The sequence below is a fragment of the Morone saxatilis genome, unplaced genomic scaffold (assembly GCF_004916995.1).
Source record: "Morone saxatilis isolate NCDOM2014 unplaced genomic scaffold, NCSU_SB_2.0 Contig1, whole genome shotgun sequence".
Lineage (NCBI taxonomy): Eukaryota > Metazoa > Chordata > Actinopteri > Moronidae > Morone > Morone saxatilis.
Genome location: NW_023339651.1, coordinates 16,862,515 through 16,869,261, shown reverse-complemented (window position 1 = coordinate 16,869,261; position 6,747 = coordinate 16,862,515). Strand labels below are relative to the sequence as shown.

The 6,747-nt window shown below is 42.7% G+C and overlaps 1 protein-coding gene across 1 annotated transcript in view; it reads right to left on the bottom strand.

The window, feature by feature from the left end:
- usp22 (ubiquitin specific peptidase 22) overlaps positions 1 to 6,747 on the bottom strand; it is a 20,699-nt gene that overhangs the window by 8,025 nt on the left and 5,927 nt on the right. Inside the window, exons 3-4 of the mRNA XM_035670052.1 lie at positions 2,827 to 2,940; positions 2,468 to 2,569 (exon numbers count right to left, since the gene is read on the bottom strand). Coding sequence (XP_035525945.1) covers positions 2,468 to 2,569; positions 2,827 to 2,940 — 216 coding nt within the window. The remainder of the gene's footprint in view (positions 1 to 2,467; positions 2,570 to 2,826; positions 2,941 to 6,747) is intronic.

The window sequence follows — 6,747 nt, the reverse complement described above, 5'->3', positions numbered from 1 at the left end:
ACACACAGACACACACAGACACCCCACACAGTAATACTGTGATGCCCCTGAGGCAACGTTGGACTGCACGCAGGGAAACCCTTGTTGGATTACAGCAGAGCAAACCACACACAGCGGGGAGAGGGAGGAGAAGAAAAGCAGGATGAAGGGGGAAGGACAGTAGGAACAGAAAAGAGGACCGAGGAGGAGGAGGAGGAGGAAGGCAGGATGGAGGTAGTGTTCTCACAGATGAGCAGCCAGGCCTGTAATTTCCCTCACCTAAGACAGCGCCAGGGATGTTAATGATGCTAGAGCAGATTCCTGCAGGCTGCTACAAGGTGTTAAACGTATGCCAGCTCTCCTCAGTCCCACACACTGCCAAACCCCAACACTGCCTCAGTCTGATGTTCCCTGTTGCTTCAAATACATTCTGCTGCTCCTCCCTGAAGACAATAAGCCTGCCCGCTTACATCTTCCCGACGGACCAGCGATCACAGACGATATATGTTTAGTGTGTGATCGTGTCATCATACAGGTTGTCAATAGCTTCATTTCCACTAGGGACTAGGAACTAGTTTGGTAGTTTGGTTTCCACTGCAGGGACCGGGGTCTAAATTAAGATCCAGGGACATTTCACCCACCAGAAAGTCCCTGCTTGGGGGTGGTACTTAAAAAAAATGAAAGGAACTTTGGGGGTAGGGCTTGCCAGTTAGTTTTTTGTTCATTGTGCTTCAACACATCGTCATGGAGTTAAAGAAGAAAGAATACAACAGATAGACTATGACAATGTCCAGGCATAGACTGTGGGGGGAAACGCAGAGAACAACAGGCTGTAGGAACCTTTTCAACACTAACACTTCTGGTTATTTTGGATAGAAATGTGGCACCTCAGGTTGAAGTAGGGCTGCATCTAATGCCTGTTATCATACCCATCAATCCTTTATAAAGTTGTATCTTTGTCAGAAAATAAGAAAAGTTCTTAGAGCCCAACAGGACCAAGAGTCAGAAACCTTACGATCTTCAGTGTACAATAATAGAAAACAGAGAGGACCAGCATATCCTCCATTTTTGAAGCTTAATAAATGAATAACATGTTATTTTCTACTTATTAAAACTGCTGTCAGCTAAAGTTTTGTCAAGATGAATTGCTCCCACTCTAGTCTGAAAATGTCAATTTTTCCAAATATGCCCAATTTTGCTTGACAAAATGCAATTTCTCCCTCTACGGTGAAGTTCAGATGGTTTTCCACTAAGCCTATAATACGCAAAGCGAGGCCTGTTTATTTGTATACAGCAAGGCAATTCAAAGTGCATTACATAAGACAGAAAAGGCATTACGAAAAGACAAGGCAATATAAAAACAACATAAAAAGACATTCAAATAGGATTTAAGAGTAAAATCAAATAGAAGATAAAAATAAGCTGAAAGCAAAACAAGACCTGATCCCAGACCATCTGAGAGGTCTGGATGCTTCATAATGGAGCAGCAGATCAGAAATGAAATGCTTTATAAACCATAGTAGGATTTAAAAGTCAATTTTTAACAGGAAGTCAGTGTAAATATCTGAGAACTGGACTGATGTGATCCACTCTCCTGGTTTTAGTGAAGACTAGCAGCACTGTTCAGCTGCTGCTGTACTCTGATCCACTTTCTAGAGAGACCTGTAATCCTTCATTTTCCCCCGGGGATCAATACAGTATCCATCTATCCATCCATCCATCTATAAAATGTAGGTCTGAGTCCATGACTACACTAAAGATCTCTGGTCTGGTTTGTGGTCTTTAACACTAGCAACTGAAGCTGAGCACTGACTTTTAATCTTTGGCTCCTAAAACAGTGATTTCAGCTTTTAAATGAATAATCTGGCACATCCAATCACTGTGCACATGCTCAGTGCTTGTATGGGACCATAGTCACCCAGCATTCATTGGGAAAACAACATTTACTAAACCTTAGCTGGCTGATCAGAGATGATAGATTATTTTGGAAGCTTGAAGCAAATGCAACGTTATTTGAAATCATATGTGCATTTCCCGAGGCTATTTGACTCTTTAATGGTAAACGTCTGGTACGTCGAGGTATATTTAGCTTTTCTTTGTAATTCATTTTACTACATATTTCAATGTTAATGTTTACGTTATTCAAATTCAGAGCTTATCACTTATATTTACTTTGTATGTGAATATGTTTCATTTACATGATTGGAGACACTACTTCACCACGACACCTCCCACCCACACATACAGTATAATATTGCAAGTACTGTTAAATGACAATCAAATAGTGACTATTATTAGAAAAGCAGAGCTGAAACACAATGTTCCAACAATATTGCAGCTTTAATAGATCACTGCAGCAGCTAACATCATTATTCCCTCTGAGGACTCCAGTCTCTCTCTCTCTCTGTCTCTCAAACTGAGCGATCGGCCCAGATCGACTCCCAGCTCTTTGTGTGTGTCTGCATGAGAGACCAAAAGATATACTAACCAATAGTACAGTTGGAGGTGATTCTCCTCCTCTTGGGGTTGTGGCGGAGCAGCTCCAGCTCCCTCTTGGTGGGCTCCCACGTTGAGTATTTCTCCCCTATGCCTGAAACACACAACGCACATTCAAATGATCGCACGCTTCCCTCTTCTTCCCTTTCTAGTTTTAGGAAAGACATTGCCAAGATGTAGATAATAAGGTCTAAAATGACTGTGATAAAACATTTCAGTTCCATGTTTTGAGTGCAGTTTCACAATTTGTTAAAGTTTAAAAAGCTGTAACACGAGAGACGTCATACAACTTTAGCGTGTTGTGTATGCCACTGTGTGTTGTTAGGCTGTGTGTGTTTAACGCCGTCTTACCTTGTATTTTCCAGGCCTTCCTCTGTTCCTCTTTGGCAATCTGTTCCATGTCTTTGTCATAAATGTAGTCTTGGCACATAAAACAGTAAATTCCTCCGTACAGCAGGTCAATAGCTGGAAAGAAACAAAAAAATAAATCCACAACGCATGAGAAAGCGGTTTTATTCAAATGCAGGGACATTCACTTTATCTGTTAGTCAGAGGGTGAAAAAGCTCAGCGCGTCGCTGCGAGCTGTGTGAACTGCTAACTGCTTCATCTCGCAGTCTTTTTCTATTCAGGCCACGTTGCCATGGAGCTGTGATGCCAGGTAGCCGGGCTTATCTGCTGACATATCAGCTATCTGTTAACACCATCCAGGAACAACGGAGAGACACCTCGTGAGCCGGAGAGAGCAATGAGAAGTCAAAAGGTGAGGAGGGAGGGAGGGAGGGAGGGAGAGAGGGAGAGAGGGAGAGAGAGAGGGAGGGAGGGAGGCGCCTGCCTCACTGTGCAATCTTTCACCGTCACATGCTCACTTAAATGTTCAAAAGCGTCCTTCCACTCCCTCTCTCCTCACCTGCTCTGTACCCTGCAGCTACCTGTTTGCTGTTGCCATGACAACCTGCCTGCCGGTTACTCCCGCGCTGTCATCCTCTGCAGGTATGAAAAGGGAAAAGAAAGAAAGCAGCAGGACAGGATGGAGGTAGGGAGGGGAAGGAAGTACACTGAAGTACAGAACTTCGCTGGACTGATGACAGAGAGAGAGAGAGAGAAAAGAAAGAAAAGACAGCGAGAAAGTCGAGGCTGATGGCACAAGTGCAATTAGATGAAATGCCTTTTACAATTCTGAATATCGAATGGGTCATCAGGTAACCATGGGAACAAGAGGATGGCAAAAGAGACGAGGATAGAGACAGAGGTGAGCCCGATGCGAGGCTGCAAACAGCACTTGTTGTTGGATGAAAGAGATGGCCCGGCAAGAAAGAAAGGAGGAGGAGAAGCAGGAAGGAGGAGGGGCCGCGGGTTTAATGGAGGCTAATTCCACAGGGTTTGTTAAAGACGACTTAATTACCTCCTCACCAGTCTGCTGAGATCTGTCCCTTTTTTTAAAAAGAATCTTTTCTCTCTCCCCGTGTTACGCCGCTTCTCGCTCTATTTTTTGCAGCATTCGATTCAGGAGCTAACCTAATTAAACTCACAATCACACTCAGTGGGAAACACACACGCACACACAGACACCGGAGGGGGGTCTTCCTGAGCTCAGCGATAACGCCGAGCAAAGGAGTCTTCAGAACAACAAACTGGCAGATTGTCAACATCTGCCAAACCCAGCCTTTTGTCACGGACACCCCGAGTATCTCTGCTGCGGCACCGCTCTGCTCCGAACACACCGCAGTGGAACGGGCTTCACTTGCAGCCCCAACAGCCCAAATTCTATTATGTGGGGAATAAAAGAAGAAAAGCTACCGGGTATAAAGCTGGTATCGCAGCATTTAGTCTAACAGGATGATGGCTTGTGTTGAATATAATATGCTGTTTGCAGTATCTTTTCAACCTTGCCTCTTAAGTCTTTTTTTATTGTTTATTGTTTTGTTGTTAAACAATAAAAGGTTGTAGAAATGTCTGCGTACGTGTTGGTACACTACAGCTCTATGCAGCTTCACCCTCAAAAACAATGCCCCTGTTCCAAAGGTGCCCCGCTCTAAACGTCTCGGCATGTTGCTTTATCGCAGCGTTAAATATTAGGGCTGTAAGAAAGTACTGAAACATATCGGATCCCAATATTTTATGCATAAGGTGGTGTGTTTTTATACTATGACCTAAAATTTGGTTTATTAAAATCTCCATATATCACAGTATTTTGAATCGTAACCCATGTATCGTGGTACGTATCGTATCAGCAGATTCTTGGCAGTAAACTGCCAAATTCAATATATTGCGATTATGTATCATTTTTAGGAAAACTGTCAGAGTAGGAACTGCACACCAACATACGCATAAAAGCTGAGTAGCTTTTTTTTAATGCAACCGGAACAGTGGGATCTGCATTCGTATGATCACAGAACATCATAGTCAGTTTACGTTTACAACACTGATGTCTAGCGGTTGGGGGTCTGAATACAAAAAGCGACAGTGTTTTTGAGAATCAATACAACATCACAAAATAAGATATTTTCAATACTTTCTTACAGCCCTAATATTTAACCATAATCCCTGTATGGTGATACAATAATACCCAATACCCAGCCCTACACTCATTTTACACAGTGACTGATTCTGTTATATTGTTACAAATCGTGGTACTACATTTTTAAACATTTTCCTCACACACTTATTCGAGTGTGTGCTGGTGTGACCTCCATGTAATGGATATGACAGTAGAGGACACACTCGGAGCAAACTAAGCTCTATGTTATATGTACATTACTTTAAGGCTGGCATGTACATCGAAAGCGATATATCTGTAATAAGCTAATATGGGCTGATATATGGGTGCAGCTGATTTATCGCTCTAGCTCTATTTAGAGGTCGCAGTGCACCATCTAGTTGAGTGAAATAAATGGCAAAGAAGCCTCAGGAGCTGAACAACCACTGCTCGAGTGCCTCCACTGCTGTATCCAGTACCAATTAAAATGCATTATTTGCTGCTCATGTGTAGTGACTTTCTTTTATACAAGCCTAATCCCACTCTTATTTTGTAGTGGGCTATGTATACGCTATATGTATCTGAGAGCACCATTCTAAGCTCAAGTCTGTATATGGAAGCAGTGTGACTCACAAAATAGAGCTAGGAGATGATTCAGCATTGACTTTAAGTGTAATCACATTGTAATCATGTGATTGAGTTGCGTTGCACATACTTGCAAAATCATGACTTACAGAACAATGATAATAATAAAGGAAAATAATGAATAAAAACGACTACGGGAGATTGTGCAGCAACATTTTAAAACAGCACTCTCTCTCTCTCTCTCTCTCTCCATCATGGAAACAGCAACTAAGAGGAATATCTTCCCTCCAGTAGAGTTCCAGAGACTTGAAGAATCTATGTCAAGGAGCATCAAAGCTGTTCTGGAGGCTTCACATTCAGCAGTTGTTTAACTGGGTGGGATCAGGGAATACACAGCAATTTTCTCTGCAATAATTCAGTGATTTATTGCAGGCCATGTGTCCCTGTGGGAGTAGCATAGATGGGGAAAAACAGCCAACTGTTCTTGGTGTTCAGCAAACACCCACGTCTTTTGTTCAAATCTGGAGCCGTCCAGATTGCGTCTGTTTGATGCAAATATTTAATTCAGTGAAGTGAGATGCAACTTGTTTTCCCCCCCATTTCTCACCGCGAGCGCTCGCCAACAAAGCGACCTCGGTGTGAGCTGTGGTGAGAAGCACAGTGCTTTTCTGAAAATAGAAGCCGTCTCAGTCACTTTTAAAAAGGAAAAATATTTCAACAAATCCAATGCGGATTATCGCTGAGATCACTGACGTGCGATGTTGTATGTTACCTTCGCTGACCTGGAATAATAATCCTGTCAAAACAAAGGCAAATCTCCCGTTGGGTGTTCTACCCCATAAACACACACACACACCACTGAACGTTTGGAAAGGTTTTTTTCTGGAGCAAGCTGATTGTTAAACAGGGATGTGCACCCTATAAAGTAGATTCTTAGGTGCTTATTTTGAAATCAGCAACACAGACCTCAGTCCTTATTCATTAGCAAGTTCACTAATGCATATATTCCCTCTAATGGAGTACATGAGGCCAAACACACAGGTGACATTCAAATCCCCCACGAGGCCAAGCCTGTGTTGCAATTATGTTGCACCGGGTTGCGTAATAGCTCGCCGTGTCCCTCGATCAGTTTGCTTGATTAAATGCATCACAAAGCCTCAAATAGTCCAATACGTAACTCAAAGCTGACCTTAAATACACACACACACAC